Genomic DNA, 22054 nt, shown 5'->3' with positions numbered 1-22054 from the left:
ACTGAGCCATCTATCCAGCCCCCATCCCCCTTTTTTTTTAGTTTAGACATAATGTTTCTTTCTTTCTTTCTTTCTTTTTTTTCAAGACAGGGTTTCTCTAAATAGTCTTGGCTATCCTGGACTCGATTTGTAGACCAGGCTGACCTTGAACTCACAGTGAATCTACCTGCCTCTGCCTCCCGAGTGCTAGGATTACAGGCATGCATCACCACGCCCAGTTCTTTGTTTCTTTTTTAACCTTATCATTAAAAAAAATATATTCACTTTATATTCTGGTAAAGCCTCTTCCCTCCTTCCTCCTCTCTCCTTGGCCTCACTCCCCCCTTCTTGTTTTGCCCATCACCCCTCCCCTTCTTCCCAGAGAAGGTGACCCCCCCCTCCACACCAGTGTATCAAGTCGCATCAGAACTGTGGACATCCTGTTCCCCTGTGGTCCGTCGAAGCAGCCCCACCAGGGGAAAGTGACAGAAAAAGCAGGCAGCAGAGTCCATGTCAGAGCCAGCCCCCATTTCCCTCACTAGGGCACCTACGTGATGACTGTCCTAACCCCCACTCTTCTTCCTCGGATCTCTGCATGTGCTTCCATCAGCTGCTAGGTGGAGCCACTCAGAGGGCAGCCATGCTAGGTTCCCGTCAGCAAGTACAGAAGAATATCACCAATAGTGCCAGGGGTTGGCTGTCTCCCAAGGGTGGGTCTCAGGCTGGGCCAGGCACCAGCTGGACATTTTCTCAATTTCTGCTCCATCTCTGCACATCTTGTAGGCAGGGCAAGTCCTGGGTGGAAGTTTCCCTGGGTGGGTTGGTGTTCTCCTCCTTCCTCTAGGAGTCGTGTCTAGTTAGAGGGTGTCCTCTTCCAGTCTCCGTGACCCTTGCTACTAGGAGTCTCATCCTTTGTTGACTTTTAAGTCTATCTGCTTTGCGGCAGTGCTTGCTATCTTGATTGCTTTTGTTGCTAGTTTTGAATGGCATCTCTGTTGGGGCTCCTCCTTGTCTTGGCAGATTGTGTTCAGCATTCCTCGCTCAGCCTGTGCATTTTTGAGCCTCAGATGGAGTTGCTGGATATGTCAGGCAGGTCACTCTTGGACAGGAGTAAATCAGCTTGTTGGAATCTGAGTTAAGCAATTGAGTTCAAAGATTAGTGCAGAGACAGCTTTTTTCTAACAGTCCTCTTGGGCTCTGGCCAGTAGGGCAGTCAGTGACTTAGAGACGGGAAAGCTGGGGCCTCAGACAAAACATCAGAGCGCGTTGTCCTGGTCTACAGCCTCCCTCAAGGACCTCTCCCGCTTCTCTGCTGCCCTCATTCCTTCTCTTGGCTTTGCCTAAGTCACACACACACACACACACAAAACATTGTTTCATTTCATTCCAATTAAGCCTACAATTTTCTTTTCTTTTTTCTTTTTTTTTTTAAGCCTACGATTTTCAAAGGGAACCTTTTTCTTTAAGGAAGTAAAAACAAAGTATAATGATGGAGCAGATGTAGAGTCCCACAGCCAAGTATTAGGTGGCGCTCTGGGAGTCTTGGGGAGAAGGGGCAGAGCCAGAGGGGTCAAGGACACCACAGAGACCTCGGCCTACAGAATCAACTGACTGGGAGTCACAGTGGGCTCACAGAGACCAGGAACCTGTGGAGGACTGACATAGGTCCTCTGCGTGTGTGTCACAGCTGTGTAGCCTGGTGCTCTTGTGGGAATGGGGGCCATCTCTGACTCTTTTGCCTGCCTTTGAGACCCTTTTCCTTTTAGTGGAGATGAGAATATGTGCCTGGTCTTACTGTAGCTTGTTACGCCGTATTTGGCTGATGTTCCTGGGAGGCTTGCTCCTTTCTGAGCGGAAGTGGAAGAGGAGGAGATAAAACTGCCGTCAGGGATATAATATATGAGAAAAGAATAAATGGAAAGAGGAAGAGAAAAGTCCCCACAGAAGTACGCCACAAAACAAACAAACAACAAAGTATAAATATAAAGGAAAAATAATTTATAAAAGCTGTTCTGTCTATTGATTTTGAGAGAGAGGGTTTAACGTAGCTTAGGGTGGCCTCGGACCTGACCTCCTGATGGCTTTGCTTTGCCAAAACGACTATATTTTTTTTCTCTGCCTTTTGTCCTGTGTGTTCGCCCTGCTCTGATTTCTCGCCTCTTCACCTGCCTGATGACAGTCGTGCTTTAAGTCTGCCCTACCCTTTCAAAGGCCTTCATCCGCTCTCCCTGAGCTGCTGCCATGTTCTAGCTGTCCCACTGCACAGCTTTGCACCCCTGTATGTAGTCCTCTGCGTCTCGTTCCTTCCTCGTCACTCGGTTATCCTCTACCGGGCAGGGATTGCAGCTGTAGTTGTGTAGTAACCAGAGGACTGATTGGAGTAAATAATTGTGCACCGCATGGGACTGGGGAGATGACTCAGTGCTTAAGAGCACTGACTGCTTTTGCAGAAGACCTGGGTTTGGTTCCCAGCACCCACGTGGCAACTCACAACTGGCCCATAAGTCCAGTTCCAGGAGATCAGATGTCCTCTGCTGGCTTCTGTGAGCTCCCGCACACATACAGTGCGCATACATACACCAAGGCACAAATACCTACACACAAATAGTGTGTTTTTAAAAAAATTTGTGAGCCGGGCGTGGTGGCGCACGCCTTTAATCCCAGCACTCGGGAGGCAGAGGCAGGCGGATCGCTGTGAGTTCGAGGCCAGCCTGGTCTACAAAGTGAGTCCAGGACAGCCAGGTCTACACAGAGAAACCCTGTCTCGAAAAACCAAAAAAAAAAAAAAAAAAATTGTGACACACGGGAAGTAGCAGCCATATATACTTGTTCTCAGCTAATGTTCTTCAACTTGGCTTGACTTACAACAAACATGTCAGCTAAATTCTGTAGAAACATGACACCTATGCCACTCGCTAGCAAATGCCAAGGGTGGGATCTGTGCTAATTCAGTTAATGTTACAAAGAGGACATGTATTGTAAAGATGGCTAACTTGGCCTGCCAAGATGACCGGTGAGTATAGGCAATTGCTGCCAAGCCTGACAACCTATGATCTAGCCCCAAGACCAACATGGTGGAAGGAGACAGCCAAGTGTGTGCGTGAGCGCACACACATGTGTGTTTGTACCACAGCATGCCTGTGGATGCTAGAGGACAATTTTTAGTAGGTTCTTTCCTCCCACCACATGGCTCCTCGGGATTGAACTGAGGATATCAGGCTTGGCAGGAGATGCCCTTACCTGCTGAGCCACCATGACAGCCCTATATCCAGCTTTTCTTTCTCTCTCTTTTTTTTCCCTTTCTTTCTTCATTTGTTTGTTTGCTTATTTTTGTCACGACATTTCTCCGTGTAGCCCTGGGTGTTCTGGAACTCCCTGTAGACCAGGCTGGCCTCAAATTCAGAGATCTACTTGCCTCTGCTTCTGCTGCAATTAAAGGCGTGTGCTAACATGACACGCCATACTAGTTTTTAAGGTAGAGGCCTGAGGGTCATCCTTAGTTTGCCCATTTTCCTTTTTTCCTCTTCCTATTCTGTTAGTGTGCCCTGTCAATTCTATGTGCAAAATGGACATTCTGTTTCCCTTGTCACCTTTGCAGTGTTAAGACTAAGCTTCTAGGCTCTGTACATTTTTTTATTTTTTATATTTTGGTTTTTTCAGACGGGGTTTCTCTGTGTAGCCTTGATTATCCTGGACTCGCTTTGTAGACCAGGCTGACCTTGAACTCACAGTGATCCACCTGCCTCTGCCTCTGCCTCCCAAGTGCTGGGATTAAAGGCCATTGCTGCCCGGTTTATTTTTATTTTTTTAAGATAGCATCTCATGTGGCCTGGGCTGGCCTGGAACTGGCTATGTAGCTAAGGGTGAGTTTAAACTTCCTGTCTTCCCACTTCTGTTTCCCCCATGCTGGGATGACAGTGGTACACCATCACACCCAGTTTTGTAGTACTTCAGAGGGTGGAACCAAGCGCTTTGTGAATGCTAGGCAACACCCTACTCTGTGAACTATCCCCCCAGGCTACTCTTTCTAAATTGACCTCAAACAGTGATGTTAAAAGATGCAGCAAGGCACCTTGTCCCGTGTCTGCAGAAGATAGAAGGCTTCACAATGCCCCTGGGGTGAGATTCCTCCCCCACCCCTCCCCAGCTCTGGGAACAGTTGGGGTACAGAGTCTCAGTAACTTTGGCAGGCCTGGAACTTGTAATGTATACCAGGCTTGCTTTGAACTCATAGCAGTCACCCTGCCCCTCAAGTACTGGGATCAAAGGCTTGTGCCACCATGCCCAGTTGAGACTCTCTCCCTTTAAAGCCTCCAGCTGAACAGGCTCTGGCCTTCTCAGCCAATCCTTTAGTCTCCACAGTTCTGTAGTTCATGGCCAATGCTTTCCATCCTTCATGGTTCAGCATGGGTCTGAGCCTGGATTTCACCTGCATCCAGTCTTGCCCCTTCCTTTCTTTTAATATTTGTCTTTAGACCGTGGGCAGTTCACAGTTGTTTGTTGCCTTTTCATCTGGGCCTCCCAGGAGAGATGAACCCCAGGGATGCTTAGCCACATCACAGTGCTGATGTGACCTAAAAAGTCTCTCGATGCAGTTGCAGTTTAGTCCTCTGCAGTGCACATCTGACACCAGCACACACAGACATAGACTGTGACACCAGCACACACAGACATAGACTGTGACACCAGCACACACAGACATAGACTGTGACACCAGCACACACAGACATAGACTGTGACACCAAAATTCCACTCTTCTCTTAGATTCCTGCTCCAAAGCGAGGAGACGTGGTGAGAAAGATTGGCTTAGCCTTGCGGGAGAAGATCCAAGTCCTAGGAAAACTGGTAAGTTATTTTTGAAGTGTTTTAGTGATATCTTAATTAGAGAATGGCTGTGGGCTATCGTGAGTTTCCATACAGATTTCCTGTTTTGTTTGAGACTGAGGTTTTTGCTGTATGGTCTAGCCTTGGCTTCAGTGATTGCTCTGCCTCCGACTCCTAATTGCTTCCTTGCCCCACTAGATTGAATCAGATTTTAAAAGCTTAACATTATACATGTTCTAAGATTGCGATTTTTAGAGAAAAACAAATTTTGAAATCCACGTTTCTTTAGAGGGGAGAGAAAAGTGAAAAATATATGGTTTAAAAATCATCAAAGCAAAATGGATTATATGCATGAATGAAATTCTCAGAGAATTAATATTTAAAAAAGACAAAAAAGCAAGCAAAGAAGTAAAGAGATAAAATTTAAAAACATTCATCACATAAGAACAGATTTTCTTAATTTATTACCTACATAAAATAATGTCTTACTTTGTCCCCAACTTACTTTTTTTTTTTTTTTTTTTTTAAGAACAGGGTTTCTCTTGTAGTACTGGCTGTTATCCTGGACTTGACTTTGTAGACCAGGCAGTCCTCAAACTAACGGAGATCCTCCTGCTCTGCCTCCTAAGTGCTGGGATTAAAGGCGTGCGCCACTGTGCCCGGCTATCATCTTATTAAAATACAAATTCTGCTGGAGAAATTCTGCTTGGATTTTTATGTTTTTAGGTGTCTTTGGAGATGGGGAAGATCTTAGTGGAAGGAATAGGAGAAGTTCAAGAGTACGTGGATATCTGTGATTATGCCGCTGGCCTGTCCAGGATGATCGGAGGACCCATCTTGCCTTCTGAAAGTAAGCCCGGAGTCAGTTAAGCTTACGTGCTTGGTGCCGAGATACAGAGCTTCAAAAACTCTTCTGTGGGCCTGGTGCACAGGGCACCTAGCAACTTCAGTTCCATTCTCAGGACCCACATGGTGGAAGAAGAGAGTCCTCTGGCCTCCACATGTGTGTACATATGGGCGTGCACACCAAATCCTTACGTTTTAGTATTGAGGCCAGCATCAGGGAACTGGTAGCTATAACGGAGCATGCCAAATAGAGGACAGGCCCACAAGCGCGTAGGGGACTTCCTAGCCCAGCCTGGGCGTGCTGTCATAAACGTCCTCCCAGGGAGGATACCCCAAAGCCTTGAAGGAGATGGAACTGGTGGTAGAGCGGGGGAAGAGGCGGTATAAAGTCGAGGATGGAGGAACGTGGTCCATGTGGAGACTGCACGGCTAGAGGACGCAGTTCAGGCGCCCATGTTGTGAGAAGTTTGGACTTTATCCTGAGTGGTGTCAGCATCTATATAGACTCTAGGAGCCTCTAAGCAGGGACTGAAGGCACTAGCGGCAAAGAAGGGTTAGTATGAGGGAAGGCTAGCCCTGCCAAGCAGGAATTAGGATTCTGGCCCACAGGATGGCCTGGGTATGAGGTGCCGTGCTAAGAGGTTCCCAGCCTGCTTCCAGTGTGAGTGATGACAAGAAGTGTCACTTTCCTGCCATGTGGTAGCATGTGAATATTTCTTGGCAGCTATTGACTAAAAAAAAGCCTTTGCGGGATTAGCTCCACAGTTTGCAATTAAAGAATGAGTTTTTGACGTTTTTTATGTTTGTTTTTCATACAGTGCCTTCCTTTTGTATTCCAGGCTGGGCTGGAACTTACCATACTTAGCTGAGAAGAACCTTGAATTGCTCTTTCTGCCTCCTCCTCCTGAGTGCTGGGATTACAGGCCAGAGCCACCACATGCACTTTATCCTGTCTGTGCTGGGGCTCCATACCAGGCCTGTGTACACGCTAGGCAAGCAGCTTATCAGAGGAACCACACCTGCCAACATGTGAACGTTGCTAGTCACACTTTTAATTTCCTCATCGTGAAAGGAAAGCTTTGTAATCCATCCAACATGAGCTTTGCTGTCCTGAAGGTGGAGAGGTCAAGAGACAGTGTAAAGGGCATAGACCTGAGAACCCCACGTTCTCTTCTCTGTTTCTAGCTTACCCTTTCTGGCCACATCTTTTGGGGGAACCTCCTACTACCGCTCTGGCATAGCCTATCTTCAGTGGGATCCCTAATGCCTTTAGGTGTAAAGAGCACTACTACAGGAGCATGGTAATAAGCGGTTCTGTTTTACATTAAGTAATACGCTCTTGTCCTTTGGTTCTGGGACATAGCCCATGGGAGCTCTAGGAATCCTCTCTGGTCTGGTACCTACACTTTTGATCTGAAGAGGAATGGTTTAGGGTTTTATTCTTAATAAGCTTATGTGCCCTAAGTGAGTGTTTACACACCGCAGGACCTGGCCACGCGCTCATTGAACAGTGGAATCCCTTAGGCCTGGTGGGAATCATCACCGCCTTTAATTTCCCCGTGGCTGTGTTTGGCTGGAACAATGCCATATCGCTGATCACTGGGAACGTCTGCCTCTGGTAAGTTGTCGCTTCTCTCTCCTCATCACAAGACGATGATAAGTAAGCGGCAGTGGCTATTGTTTTTGTTTATTTGTTTTTGTTTTTTTGCTTTGTTTTTTGTTCTTTCAAGACAGGGTTTCTCTGTGTAGCCTTGGCTGTCCTCGACTTACTTTGCAGACCAAGCTGGCCTGTAACTCACAGCGATCCCCCTGCCTCTGCCTCTGGTATTAAAGGCATGTGCCACCACGCCTGGCGCAGTGGCTATTGTTATGCACTGCTAAAGGGGTTCTTAGATGGTTTAAAGTGTTTCCCAAACTTTCTCAGCTAACACATTAAGTCACATGTGCTAATAGTACTTGTTTTTAATTTGTATTTTTACCATTGGTGACTTGTTTGGATGTAGTAGTGTCCCCTCCCAGATATTTCTCTACAAGTGGAGGTATTGTATATCAGTTCTGATACTGAATACCGACCTGGAAGTTAGGCTCCATAGGCTAATGGCGCAGTCTTCCGTAGAACTGCCCCCACTGGCAGGGCGTGGTAGCCAATGCCTTTAATCCCAGCACTTGGGAGGCAGAGGCTGGTGGATCTCTGAGAATGAGGCCAGCCTGGTCTACAGAGTCTAGGGCAGCCAAGGCTACACAGAGAAACCCTGTTTTCAAAAACAAAAAACCCAAACAAACAAACAAACAAAAAAACAAAAACAGCCCCCAGTTTAGATGTATTGATTGATTGATTTGATTTTTTTTTTTTTTTTTTTTTTTGAAAGGAAGACTCTGAACCCTTACATCTATGTTTTAAGTGCTGGGATTATAGGCATAGGCTACCATCTCCAGAATTTACTTTATTTATTTATAGATTTATTTTTTGAGACAGGATCTCACTCTGTAGCCCAGACAATCTTTCTGCCACAGCCACTGGGTGCAGGGATTATAGGTGTGCATCAGTGTGCACAGCCAACTTTACTAGTGTTAAATAGTGCCTTCAATAGTGGCATTCTCTATAAACAGAGTGGCGTGAAGGCTTAGTGATTTGGTACCATTTTGCTGAAGGAACCTGTGCATTCTGTTTGGGCTTTTTCATTGCTGTGACCAGCTGCCTGGTACAAGGCAACTTAATGGAAGAAGGCTTATTTTGGGTCACGAGTGGAGGTGCAGAGAGTCCACTGCGGCAGAGACAGCATGGTGGTGGGACCAGCTTGCTCATATCCATTCAGTCAGGAAACAGAAAGAATGTTAGCGTTCATCTGGCTTTCTCCTTTTTCCCCTTCTGAAAAAAATTCAGTCAAGGAGCCCGGTCATGGTGCGGTGCTACCCATGTTTGGGGGGCAGTTGTCCCCTTCACTTAATGGTGTCTGGAAGACCCTTCATATGCACATCTGAGGCTTCAGTCGTGTGTTCTCAGTACCTAGGCAGTGCTTAGTCCACTCAAACTGACAGTCCTGATTAAGGATGGAACAGTGTTGAAATCCAGTAGGTTAGTAAATGACAGTGTAACAACAGTGCAACAGTTCTGGGTTGTCCTGCAGCAGGCGGGCTCAGCAGGTGAGCTTGTCCATTGTGTCCCCTAGATGCCACTTGAAGGGTGGGTTTCCATTTCAGTGATAGAGTAATTTGTTGTCTAATTGGAAGAAACCTTTTCTCCCGAACTTTTTTTTTTTTTTTTTTTTTTTTAGTAATGGAAGGTATTTACTTACCTCTTAAGTTAATTTTCTGTCTCTCTCTCCCCCTTCTTTTAAATGTCTCTAGGAAAGGAGCGCCCACAACTTCCCTTGTTAGTGTAGCTGTCACAAAGTAAGTATGTGTGGCTTGTTTTCTCCTGGGTATGATATATTTTTTGCAAGGGTGATTGACAGGCGCTGTTTTTTCTTTTGTTGTTGTTGGTTGTTTGTTTTTTCAAGACAGGATTTCTCTCTGTATAGCCCTGGCTGTCCTGGAGCTCTTTTTATAGACCAGGCTGGCCTCGAACTCACAGAGATCCATCAGCCTCTGCCTCCCGAGTGCTAGGATTAAAGGTGTGCACCACCAAGCCCGGCAGCTGCCTTCTTCTTAACCTTCAGTTTTTTTATTGAGTTCTGTCTTCTTTGGGAAGCAGAGTGGATGCTGATGGCTGCTCTGTCCATGTCCCCTACACCAGACTCTACATCCTCTTCCGTTGTGGAACTGCCGACTCCTAGGGCACTGGGTTTTTAACAGTGGGGAAGTGTCATGTTTGTTTCAGCGTAGAGATCAAATACATTTTCCCTTTGGTACTAACACTTTTATATTACTTTCTGAGCCATGTCACTTAATTTACCCCTTTGGAAGGAGGCCAGATATTGACATGCATGTCGAACTTTTCTAGACATTTTATCACTTGAAAAATAAAAACATTTGCAGCAGAAAAGAAATAACCCTGGCACTTTTGGGACTGTATTTACTTGATAACTATCCAACAAGCTTATGGCTGAGAAGCCCTCTGTCACTATGCTGGGGACTGAATTTAGGACCTTAAATATGCTAGGTAAGTGTCCTACCATGAGATATTTTATCAGTCAAGTGACTAGACCATTAACAAAACAGAGAACTAATTAGTGCACGATTTAGCACTATTTAAAAAGAATTACATTTTTTATTAAAAATTGTAAGTACTGTATTTACTTATATTTGAGACCTTTACTGCTCTGAGGTCATAAAATCAATACTACCAATTTAGATTCATTGGCTTCTCCTGGTCTATTTAATCTTGATGCTTATTTCCAGTCGTTGCATGGTCTTCTTTCTGACTTAAGGATTTTTGATAAGCCAGGCGTGGTGGCGCATGCCTGTAATCCCAGCACTGAGGAGGCACAGAGCCAGGCAGATTGCTGTGAGTTTGAGGCCAGCCTGGTCTACAAAGTGAGTCTAGACAGCCAAGGCTATACAGAGAAACCCTGTCTCAAAAAACAAATAAACAAAAAAGGAGTTTGAGAAAAGAAAAGAATTTTTGATAAGAGAGCTTGTTGCACAAGGTTGTCTTCTAACCTCTGCACATGCACTGTGACATGTGTATACCCACACTCACATGTGCATGTTACAGACCTCTGGCCTCCCATACACATGTGTCGCATGCACGCATGCACACATGCACATGCACGCGCGCACACACGCACATACATACACACACGCCTATCAAGATGCCTCTGTTCCTGGAATTCATGTGGTAGAAGGAAAGAACATATTCCTATATCCTATGTCCTCTATCCTCCACATGCATACTATGGCACACATGTTCACACACATACACACACACACACACACACACACACACACACACACGCCTATCAAGATGCCTCTGTTCCTGGAACTCACATGGTAGAAGGAAAGAACATATTCCTATATCCTGTGTCCTCTATCCTCCACATGCATACTATGGCACACATGTTGACACACACACACACACACACACACACGCACACACACACACACACACACACACGCCTATCAAGATGCCTTCGTTCCTGGAACTCATGTGGTAGAAGGAAAGAACATATTCCTATATCCTATGTCCTCTATCCTCCACTTGCATACTATGGCACACATGTTCACACACACACACACACACACACATACACACACACACACATGCCTATCAAGATGTCTCTGTTCCTGGAACTCATGTGGTAGAAGGAAAGAACATATATTCCTATATCCTGTGTCCTCTATCCTCCACCTGCATACTATGGCACACATGTTCACACACATACACACACACATACACACACACACACACACGCCTATCAAGATTTCTCTGTTCCTGGAACTCATGTGGTAGAAGGAAAGAACATATTCCTATATCCTGTGTCCTCTATCCTCCACCTGCATACTATGGCACACATGTTCACACACACACACACACACACACAAAAGAAATAGATAAAATGTAATTAAGGCTAAATGTGATGACACACACCTTTAATGCCAGCACGTAGGAGGCAGAGGTAGGTGGGTCTCTGTTACTTTGAGGTCAGCCTGGCCCATATAGCAAGTTCTAGGCCAACCAGGCCTATATAGTAAGACCCTGCCTCAAAAACAAAAACATCAACAAAAAAGTAATTAAAACAAAACAACAACAAAAACCCTCTACTGCTTCAAAACATTAAACAAAACAAAAAGAAGGTATGATATTTTGCCTTACTTAAAAGGAATATGGATATTACCCTTGGTTAAAAGAACTAGTGTGATAATGTCTTCTAAGGGCGCTCAAATAAAGTGTTAAATGGAAATATTACAACGATGAGATTCCTCAGGCAACTTTCTGTTTTGTTTTGTTTAGAGACAGGGTCTCTTTGTGTTAGCCTTGGCTGTCCTGGACTTGCTTTGTAGACCAGGTTGGCCTCGAACTCACAGCGATCCACCTGCCTCTGCCTCCCGAGTGCTGGGATTAAAGGTGTGCGCCGCCATCATGCCCGGCCCTCCTCAGGCAACTTTTAAAATGGCTTGCGAGTTGTTGCTGAGTTCCTGACTAAAATAGCATTGGTTTGGGTACTAGTCTTGGTTTTAGCCATTTCCTTTTCTTCAGTTTTGAAGAGTTTGGATGTTCCTGTGGAGTGTAATGTATTCTGGAGCCCTTCCCCTGGTGGCCTGCTTCCTCCAGTTTAGCCCCATCTCTTGCCTTTCTCCACCCCCCCCAGAACTTATCACCCAAATCTCCTAGGGTATGATTTGGTCGGAGCTCACTCTGCCCACACACAGGAGGGCTCTTCTGACCTCTCAGGCCCTCCTTAATGCATTCAAGTTGGCATCAAGAGTAGCTATCACCCTGAGTTTAAAAGCCCAGTGCCCCCGGGCTTCGTCCTTATCCGTGCTGAGCACACCCCAGCCTCCAGTCTGCCGTGTCGACTCAGATGTGTCGTCATAGTTGGGTAGAAAAGATTTCATGAAATGCTTTGTAACCACCCAAGCAATGCTTTCTATCTCCTATTCATGTTCTCTGTATTTTTTTACTTTAACACTGTATTTTATTTTATTTTATTTTGGCTTTTCGAGACAGGGTTTCTCTGTGTAGCCTTGTCTGTCCTGGACTCACTTTGTAGACCAGGCTGGCCTTGAACTCACAGCGATCCACCTGCCTCTGCCTCCCGAGTGCTGGGATTAAAGGCGCACACCACCATGTCCGGCACAACACTCTATTTTAAACACAAACTATGGCCTGTAAGTGTTTGCCAACCTTGTTTGTAATCTGTGAGGAAAGACCCAGGTCTGAGTGTTTGAGGAGTCAGTTGTAAAGGGAAGTCATGTGATAGGGATTTCTCTATTTATGAAAATGCTGAGTGGAGTGATTGGCTGAGCAGTGCCTGCTGTTTCCACCCTAGGATCATAGCCAAGGTTCTGGAGGACAGCCAGCTGCCTGGGGCCATTTGTTCACTGACTTGCGGTGGAGCAGACATCGGGTAAGTGAGCGGACGAACAGCATCCTTCTGTAGAAGGACCCTGGATTGATCGGTGGGCATCTTCTGCCATAATAACATCACCTAGTGCAGCGAAGCAGCTGAGGCTGTTAATCCTGGAGACCTGTTGTGCTCTTGTTAGTGTGCAACTTTCCATAGTTTCCTGATACTTGCCTTTTTTTTTTTTTTTTTTTTTTTGGTTTTTCGAGATAGGTTTTCTCTGTGTAGCCTTGGCTGTCCTGGACTCACTTGGTAGACCAGGCTGGCCTCGAACTCACATAGATCCACCTGCCTCTGCCTCCCAAGTGCTGGGATTAAAGACCTGTGCCGCCCCGCCCAGCTTAATTTCCTGATACTTGAGTTATCCAAGGGCCTAGTAAAGCAAAGCTGGGATATCGCACTCTGTGCCTGAGGACTTAGTCCACCATCAGTTCCTTAGCTGATTGAAAAAGGGCCTGGAGATGTAGCCCAGGCGGTGGAGTGCTTGTGTAGCATGCATGAAACTCTGGGTTCAGTTCCTAGCACTGCATGTACCAGATATGGTGACACATCCCTATGATCTCAGCACTCTGGAGGTGGAGGCAGGAATGACAAGAGTTCAAGGTCATCCTCAGCTATGTGGCAAGTTTGAGACCTTATCTAGAAAAAAGGGCTGTTGGGGTTTTAAACTGCCACAAGATTCATATACTGTAGAACCCTCTCTTTGAAACGGTACCACTTGGTGGAGGTTTGTTAGCTTTTGTTTTGGTATTGGGGCAGCCTAGGCAAGGGTTCTCCCATGGAGTTGCACTCTGAGCTGCTACCGAGTAGCTTTTACAAGATAAAGTGTATTGCAACCATCGCTATCTTATTCCAGGATGCTTAGATCACACCAGGAAAAAACCTTACAACGGCCTACCCACTTCCCATCGTCTTCCCCAAGTTTGTGACGTTTATTAATGCACTTTTGTTTCTATGAATTTTTGTTTTGGGCCCATTTTTTGTGTAAATGGAGTCATATAATCCGAATCCTTTTGTGACTCTCTTTTGTGAGATCACAGTGTCTTGAATCTGGAACTGGCTAAAATTGTCCCAAATTGTTGGGAAAGTTGGGGTCACTTTCTGTTACCAAGTTAGACTTTGAGCAAGGAGGTGTCAAGTCTGTCACCGTGCTGGTCTAAGATGTTAGGCTCTTCTTTGTGTGAGAATATTAGACAACCCATTCTCCTGTCTCCCTGCCTCCCAGCCCCCGGGGGTACCCAGGGAAGTGTTTTTAAATGTCTCTGAAACAAGAGTGTTGTATACTTCTCTGTGCTTGCACTCTGGACATAGCTGGCCTTGCCATAGCTCAGTAGTGTGTGTAGCACCTTGCTAAGCAGAGCCACCTGGCATGCAGACACTCATGCTTGGAGCTTGAACCTGGGGAGCTTGAACCCAAGGACTCACTGGGAACATACTGTCTTAGTTCCTTCTTCATGAACTTTCTTCATGAACTAAGGAGGTTCCCTAAAGGGTTGCCACACAGCTCATAGAACAGGTCCGTCTGCTCTCTCAGTGGCTCTGCTTGTGAAAAATTGTTTCATTACCTTGTGCCCTTGGGACAGACCTCCTTGGAACCTTGACTGTCTCACTGAGAGCTCATAGCATGCTTCTTGCTGGTACTGCTGTGATTTCTAAGTGCTTTTGCTTGGGTGACCTTTTTTTGTTCCCTGCAGCACAGCAATGGCCAAAGATGAGCGTGTGAACCTGCTGTCCTTCACGGGGAGCACTCAGGTGGGGAAGCAGGTGGCCCTAATGGTGCAGGAGAGGTTTGGTAAGTGTTGGCTTTGTGGGGAGGAGTTGAATCAGTATATGATCCCTGAAGTCTTCTTTTTGCAGGGCCTGGTGGTACACTCGAGGCAGAGGCAAATGGACCTCTGTGGATTCAAGGCCAGCCTGGCCTATGTAGTGAGTTCCAGGCCAACCAGGACTATATTGTGACCCTGTCTCAACCCCTCACCCCCCAGCAAACAACAAACCAAGCTAAAACAAAACAAAACAAAACAAAACCAAAACCAAAAAAACCGCCCCCAAAACCAAAAAACTCAACAAAATAAAAGGTCAATAAGGTTTTAGGATGCAAGGTTAACTTTAAAAAATTATATTTCTGTGGAATAACAATGAGTGACTTGAAAATGAAGGTTAGAAAACAGTTCCACTTATGGTGATATCAAAAGAATAAAAACACCGACACGAATTTAAAGTATGCTAGTCTTTTGTGCAAAATATCCATTGAAAGACATTAAGACCTAAATAAATGGAAAGACATCCCATTTTCACTTTTCATAGTGTTTAGGCTTGTTAAGGTCCAATTCTTCCCAGATGATCTGTGGGCTGTACAGTATACCAGAGGAATAAGGTCAAAAGAGCAGCCCACAGAAAGGCACAAGATACTGGCAAGTCATTTCTCTGGTAACGAGCATGTGTCTAGGGTATAGAATAAATGTTTTTAGACAGGATATCACTGTGTGGCTGTGTCTGGCATGGAACTTGTTATGCAGACTAGTCTGGCCTTGAACTCACAGAGATGCACCTGTCTCTGCTTCCTGAATGCTAGGATTAAAGGAGCGCATAGAATATAGACACTCTTAAAGCTCAGCAATGTAAAGACAAATGCTGTACAATTTTTTGTAGTGCCAGGTTTAGACCCGGGGCCTTATCTGTATGAGACAAGTGCTCTACCACTGAGCGACTTTCCCAACCACAAATACTGCGATTCAGAAATGGGCAGTGGGGGCTGGCAAGATGGCTCATGGGGTAAGAGCATTTCCCTCGCAACTCTGATAGCTGAGTTTAATTCCTGGAAGTTACGTTAAAAAGCTGGTGGCTCGCATCTGCCAGCCCAGCTCTCCCATTGTGAGATGGGGACAGGGAGACAGGAGAATCACCTGGAGGCTCACCTACATAGTTCAGTGATTGAAATAGCGGGAGACACTGCCTCGAAAACAAGGTGGAAGCAAAGAGCCAACTCCCCAAAAGTTATCAAGTTATCCTCTCACATCCATATGCATGTTGTGATACCTGTGCCCTTGTGTGTGCATGCTCTCTCTCTCTCTCTCTCTCTCTCTCTCTCTCTCTCTCTCTCTCTCTCTCTCTCTCTCTCTCTCACACACACACACACACACACACACACTAAATAGAAAGAATAACTGAAAAACGGGCAGTAGGTTTGAACAAACACCTCACATGTGCAGTAAGAGATGGTCATGTCATTTGTGTCTCTTCATGGGAGGAGCGTTTCCACCTTCTCCCCATCTCCTTGCACAGAGCAGTAGCTTGCAGTCCTTGTTTAAGCAGCTCAGTAGGATTGCAAAGCCTTTTTTTGCTTGGGAGGGGTCTGGGGATTAACAGTTAGAAGGAAGGTTGGAGAGCAGTTAATGGGAGGGCACAGAAGGCACAGGTCAACTCATTTTGCCAAGTGTATCCAGGAAGGAGAAACTGCTGCCTTCCGTACAGCAGAATCTTCCGTGTTCGTCTTATTCCCTGTCATGTGCCATGTGGTCAGCAGTGAGCCGGCTTTAAATCGCTTCTCACCGGAGAAGCTGGAGCTGGTGTGTCCTCAGAGGCTTTGCTGATGGCAGCCGTAGCTTCCACTCTTACTGTCCACTGCATGCTCACCTGCTTCAGAGCCGTGGAGGTGAGGACGTACTGTCCCATGTCTGGCTACTGCTACTTCAGATAAGTTATTGTTGAGGAAACACATTCAAAAGAGATGGATGAAACACATATCCGTACAATTGAGGCAGCTCTCAGGTCTTTATGCCGGGGGGAGTGAGATGAGCTGGGCATTCAGAGAATTCTGTATGACGTGTCCAGAATATGAGTGAGTTGCTGTTACATGTCAAGGGTCCTCCTGTTCATACGCTTTGACAGTGACCTGAGTAGACAGTGAAAAAAACAAAAACAAAAAAACCCAGATAATGAAAAGAACTGACAACTAATATCTTCAACAGTGACTGGTTAAATAGATAAGATGCGGTGTGCCATCACGATGGAGCGCCATGCACTGATTTCATTCTTCGCCCTGCTGGGAGTCCCCACACCATTATCTTCTCTCGTTCCCCTCCAGCCTCTGCTTCTTTCCTGTCCTAAGCTTCTAACTTCTGCTTTCGTTCATGTCGTGTGTGTGTGTGTGTGTGTGTGTGTGTGTGTGTGTGTGTGTGTGTGTGAGAGAGAGAGAGAGAGAGAGAGAGAGAGAGAGAGAGAGAGAGAGAGAGAAAGAGAGAGGAGAGAGAGAGACCCAGTGAGACCCACACACCCAGTGAGTGTCTTTAAAAAAATTTTTTTTCAGCCGGGTGTGGTGGCGCACATCTTTAATCCCAGCAATCGAGAGACAGAGGCAGGCGGATTGCTCTGAGTTCGAGGCCAGCCTGGTCCACAAAGAGAGTCTAAAACAGCCAGGGCTCTGTGTAACAAAGAAACCCTGTCTTGAAAAACCAAAATAAATAAAAAATTTCTGGTTAGATTTTATAGTATGTGTGAATGTGTATGTGTGCACATGTTTGTGTGTGTGCTTATACACACACACACATAATGCACACGTGGAGGTAAAAGGACAAAGTGCAGGGGTCAGTTCCTTTCTAACCGTGTGGGTCTTGGAGGTTGAACTCAGGCTTGGCTACAGGCACCTTTTTTTTGCTGAGCTTCTTACTGGCCCTAGTGCTTTTCATTAGGGTGGCTTAAAGGATTGAGCTTTGTTTACAGGAGCACAGATGCTTTACCGTTGCTATACCGCTGAAGAAAATATCTCTCCCTCCTCCATCAACCATTAACTATGTATAAGTCCTCAGGGACTGGTGGGACCCCATGGGTTCCTTCCTCCTTTTCCATAACAGGGTGTTGACAGGCCCCATCTTATGCAGGTAGTCACACAGCTACATTGAGTTAATTGCCATAGCCACATCCTGCCTTGAAATCACTGTTTCAGCCACTGTCCCCATCTGTGATTTTTTCCAGTTCTTGGGAGGGCATGATAGGCTTGTCCTATCTCATTCATAGTGGGTGTTCAGCAGTCATTAATTCTCAGCACTTTGACCACTTACGAGTCCCTCAGTCACTGCTGACCACCGCACAGCTTCTCTGACCACAGCTGGCAGCAGCAGCAGCTGTTTGCTTACACACACACATAGTGTGTGCGTATAATTCATACCCACTTTCAGTGTATTTCCCAAGAACACATAGTCTCTTCTATAACCATGGGGCAATGATGTAATTGCCATAAATGTCATTGTTAAACCACCATATTAATCAGAAAGTAAATGAAAAGATAACTGGGATGGCTCTACTGTGAGGCGGTGTGCATTGAATACTGAAGTAGGAATTAACTGTGTCTGCTTTATTTTAAAGGGAGAAGCTTGCTAGAGCTTGGAGGAAACAATGCCATTATAGGTAAGGCTGCCCTGGTTCATGTTGCTTTCTGTACAGTCATCTTGAATATACGGAACTTGCACAGGGACTCATGCTTTCCGTGCTCTCTGCTTGGGACCCACTTCTTAACGTTGTGAGTTTTCCTTAGGAGTGAGGGCACGAACTTGGCTTAAAGGAAGACGGAACTAAGAAGAATCAGGCTTCATGTTGGGGAAATGTTACCGGGGCTCTTGAATGTTGGCGTGAGACATCTGTTGTCTCTAACATGGCATTATTTCTTCATGCTTTTTCTTCTCTTGTTTTCTAGAAACTGGTGATGTGCTTTTCTAGAATAATCAATTGTTTCCAAAGTGACTTGTGATTTCCTTAGGTTTCAGACACATAAAGTTGATCTTTAGTAGAGTATTGGGGGCTTTCGTGTTAGGAAGCGATACTTCCTTTTTTATGTGTATTCATGTTTTGCCTGCATGTATGTCTGAGTCGGGGTGTCAGATCCCCTGGAACTGGAGTTACAGACAGCTGTGAGCTGCCATGTGGACGGTGGGAATTGAACCAGGGTCCTTTGGAAGAGCAGCCAGTGCTCTTAACTGCTGAGCCATCTCGGTGCAGCAAGCTTTATGGCAGTGGGGAGTGGACTGGAACAAGCGAGTACCAGATGGTGGCAGAGCTCATCATGGAGGCAGTAGTGAAGGGTCTCTGAAACAGATGAACGGTCCAGCTGAGCCTCAGTTTACCTGTGTTTCTGGGTAAAGTTGTAGACCCCCCCTGCTCTATGGTCACACACTCTTCTCTGGAAGAAAAGTATGCCTCTCCCCTCGGATGAGTATCTCTGTACCACGAATCTTCGGTTTTGTGATGATTTCTTGATGTTACTGTATTTTTCTAAAGGTGTTATTTTGTACTGCTTAGCAATGCTTTGTCTGCCTTCTGCACACCGGTGATACATATTTGTTCTTCTTTAAGCTTTTGAGGACGCAGACCTCAGCTTGGTTCTTCCATCAGCTCTGTTTGCTGCTGTAGGAACAGCTGGCCAAAGGTGTACCAGTGTGAGGCGCCTGGTGAGTGTGTCCACACATATAACTAAGATTGCCCCTTTTCCTTCCTTGAGTGTGGATTTGTGTGTGTCTGTGTATGCTCTGTGTGTTGTGTGCAGGTATCCTCAGAGGCCAAAAGGGGCATCAGGTCTCCTGGAGCTGGAGGCACAGGTGGTTGTGGACGGCCTGGCATGGGTCCTGGGAACCAAACATGGGTCCTCTGGAAGAGCAGCAAGAGCTCTTTAAGTGCTGAGTCACCTCTCCTGCTTTTTAAACACTTCAGTTTAATGAATTCTGTCTGGTAGGAGTCACGGAAGTGCTGCTAGAAAACTATATTCCTTAATCGTGAGTGCCAAGCATGTGGTTTTCCTTAACTCCTGTGATAGTGACAGATGCTAACCTGTCCTAAGCTGCGGTGGGCTCACGATCAGTTGACAGAAGCTGGACTCAGGGCTGATACCAACCTTGAGTCAGACGTCATGGCGAACATGACAGTAGCTTTGCTTTTTTGTAAACATTTCAAATATATTTAAGTTTTGGTCTCAAGCCTTAGATCTGACTTAATATTATGTGGGTTATTGAAAAGCAAATGCCCCATCATGTCTGTCCTTCCCTTAGGTGTCTATATGGGTAATCTTAGGGCTTGGAGGTTGAGGTCTGAGAGTCCTTTGAGCCTAGGAGTTTGAGTCTAGTCTGGGTGGTGTCTTTAATGCCTTCCCCCCTTCCCAGGTATATACACATGCACACCACACACACACACACACACACACACACACACACACACACACACACATTTGTATAAGGACGTGGTGTTTAGCTTCAGTGTGTTCAGTGTGGGGGATGTGGATAGCTTAATCTATATGCTACATTGAGTTGGATTTCGATTTAGCAATACAGCCTTGATTGATTGATTTTGTAGCTCTCACTATAGTGAAATACTTGAACTAAATAAGTTTTAAGTACAAAATCTGGCTACATTTACATTAAAAAGCTGCAGCTGAATTTTGCAGAGGGACTGGTTTTGTGGTATTTTCCTATAAGATTGATTTCTTTTTCTTTTTCTTTTTGAGCCAGGGTTTCTTTGTGTAGCCTTGACTGTCCTGGACTCGATTTGTAGATCAGGCTGGCCTTGAACTCACAGTGATCTGCCTGCGTCTGCCTCCCAAGTGCTGGTATTAAAGGTGCACACCACTACCGTCTGGCTAAGATTGATTTCTAAATCAGATCAAGGTGAAGAATAAGTGACATTTATGGTTTAAAAAAAATTATTTTTATGTGTCTGTCTGTCTGTACATCTCCTGTGTGCTTGGTATCCACAGAGGCTAGAAGAGGGTGTTGGATCCCCTGGGACTAGAGTTACTGTTGTGAGCTGCCATGTGGGTGTTGGGAACTGAATCCAGTCCTCTGGAAAAGCAGCTGGTGCTTTTAGCCTCTGATCCATCTCTCCAGCCTTGATAATACAGTCTTGACTTTTCTTATCCTTTATATAGTGTTTCCTGAATTTAAAAAAAACAAACAAACAAAAAAACTCAGATATGATAATCAGAAATTTATAATTTAACTTGCTCACATATACATTAAATTACATGAAACATGCAAGCCAAGAATGAAACAAGAATGTTAAAAGTATTTTTATCCTGTGGTGGCTCATTTCTGAAAGCCCAGCACTGGGAAGGATTAGGCAAGAGGATCCTAAGTTTGAGGCTAGTCTGAGCTACATAATGAAGTGTTCTCTCACAAATAACATAGTTGCATGGTAAAATGTAAAATTCTATAAAAGCTAGTCATTTCTCTGCCTGACCCACTGTTTAGTCGTGGAGCAAGTAGATGTGGCCGTGCTCTGTATTGAGTGCCGACTATTAAGGAGTGCAATTAGTCATTGCCTAGGTTGACTGTCATGGTGACAGCAACTTACATGGGAAAAAATTACAGCACCCATCAGCCTTCCCGTGACTAGTTCCTGGAATAATTGTCCCCTTGTTACGTGGAGACTAACCCAGAGAATGGGAGATTGGCTAGTGAGTCCACCTCTGCCACTAGGAATACAGCATGAAATGTATTGGTTTCCTAGTCTGCTGCTGGCTGGAGACCTTCAAAACCTGACGCTCAAAACTTCTGATGACTCAACTGAGGTTGGCCTGACTCAACTATTTTTTTTTTTAAAGATTTATTTATTATTATGTATACAGTGCTCTGCCTACAGGTATACCTGCAGGCCAGAAGAGGTTACCAGATCACATTATAGATGGTTGTGAACCCCCATGTGGTTGCTGGGAATTGAACTCAGGACCTCTGGAAGAGCAGTCAGTGCTCTTAACCTCTGAGCCATCTCTCCAGCCCCCTGACTCAACTATTGAGTCCCACATTTACCAAGGTTCACAGTTAACAGTGTGGGACAGGTATATATCCCCAGTTAATTAATATATTAAATTCTGTAGAACAAGAACAGGAACAATGGATTTGTGTAGCTTAGCAGGTCAGGTTATTAAAACTTGTTACACCATGGTTTATGGTGTTTTGTTTGGTTGTTTTTTGTTTGTTTGAGACAAGGTCTCATGTATTCCAGGCTAGCCTCAAGATTTCTATGTAGTTGAAGACAGCCTTGAATTTCTGATCCTCCTGCCTCTACCTCTCTAATACTGGGCTTCCAGGTATGTGATGTACCACATTTGACCTATGGGGTGCTGAGGGTCAAAGCCAGGGTTTCATGAATGCTAAATGAGCTTAGTTATGACCAACTAAACTGCACTCTTAGCTTTGGTTTATGGATTTATTTAAATATATATCTAGAAGAGATTATTTACTTACTTTCACGTAATTACTATTAAAATTAGGAAATATATAACTAAAAGCATGGTTTTAGTTTGTTTTCAGAGATTACAGTATTTGAGTGGTTACTAATCCATGCTATTGAAGAAATTGTTCACTGTTTTGAGACTTGTATATTCATTTTGTTGTTCCCCTGAATGTTTTTCTTCA

At 45.2% G+C, this 22054-nt stretch overlaps 1 protein-coding gene across 2 annotated transcripts in view; it reads left to right on the top strand.

Moving 5' to 3' along the window:
* The window catches only part of Aldh7a1 (aldehyde dehydrogenase 7 family member A1), a 58767-nt gene that overhangs the window by 6099 nt on the left and 30614 nt on the right, over window positions 1–22054 (top strand). For both annotated transcript variants that reach the window (XM_051163249.1, XM_051163248.1), the window contains exons 4-11: window positions 4744–4824; window positions 5530–5653; window positions 7135–7267; window positions 8998–9042; window positions 12582–12659; window positions 14351–14448; window positions 18021–18062; window positions 19005–19099. In XM_051163249.1, coding sequence (XP_051019206.1) covers window positions 4744–4824; window positions 5530–5653; window positions 7135–7267; window positions 8998–9042; window positions 12582–12659; window positions 14351–14448; window positions 18021–18062; window positions 19005–19099 — 696 coding nt within the window. The remainder of the gene's footprint in view (window positions 1–4743; window positions 4825–5529; window positions 5654–7134; window positions 7268–8997; window positions 9043–12581; window positions 12660–14350; window positions 14449–18020; window positions 18063–19004; window positions 19100–22054) is intronic.

The sequence above is a fragment of the Acomys russatus genome, chromosome 20 (assembly GCF_903995435.1).
Source record: "Acomys russatus chromosome 20, mAcoRus1.1, whole genome shotgun sequence".
NCBI lineage: Eukaryota > Metazoa > Chordata > Mammalia > Rodentia > Muridae > Acomys > Acomys russatus.
This window is presented reverse-complemented; position numbering and strand designations above follow the sequence as displayed.